Source organism: Seriola lalandi, unplaced genomic scaffold (genome assembly GCF_002814215.2).
Source record: "Seriola lalandi dorsalis isolate HSWRI2012SDOR001 ecotype SW California unplaced genomic scaffold, Sedor1 jcf7180002054422, whole genome shotgun sequence".
NCBI classification, from domain to species: Eukaryota; Metazoa; Chordata; class Actinopteri; order Carangiformes; family Carangidae; genus Seriola; species Seriola lalandi.
The window spans coordinates 568,036-568,513 of record NW_019524975.1 but is presented as its reverse complement, the minus strand read 5'-3'; the positions used below and the strand labels follow the sequence as shown (position 1 = coordinate 568,513).

General features: G+C 41.6%; 1 protein-coding gene across 1 annotated transcript in view; it reads right to left on the bottom strand.

Annotated features, from left to right (window-relative positions):
- Positions 1-478, bottom strand: part of LOC111657970 (calpain-5-like) — a 29,657-nt gene that overhangs the window by 125 nt on the left and 29,054 nt on the right. The window contains exon 11 of the mRNA XM_087175156.1: positions 6-93. Coding sequence (XP_087031282.1) covers positions 6-93 — 88 coding nt within the window. The remainder of the gene's footprint in view (positions 1-5; positions 94-478) is intronic.

Genomic DNA, 478 nt, shown 5'->3' with positions numbered 1-478 from the left:
TCAGCCCTCAGTATGTGGACCTGAGTGACCAGAGAGGGATAACCACACAACCCTGACCAGCAGGTCTGTGGAGGCTCGTCTACAGTCAGCTCCCTACAGGAGAGACGGACAGAGACAGATGAAGTGATACTTGTATTCCTTCTTTATCTACAGTCAGATGTTGTTATATGGTCTCTCTCATTGGTTTTGCTGTGGTTTAATTTGTCTGGAACAAAATCACCTAAGGCTCTGTCTTACCCCCGAGCAAAGTGAAACACCAGTGTCTTTGTCTTTGCTACAGAGCGACGTGGTCATTTTCTCGTCCAACGTTTTTAAATAGCAAATACACTTTGTTTTTCTTACTGCTATTTATTTTAATGTCCTTTGCACAGCACTTATTTATTTATTTTATCATCATCATTATCATTGATAAAAATGTCACTTTATCATTTCAATCTCCAAAAATGCTGCTCAACAACAAATACGGGGGGGGGGGGGG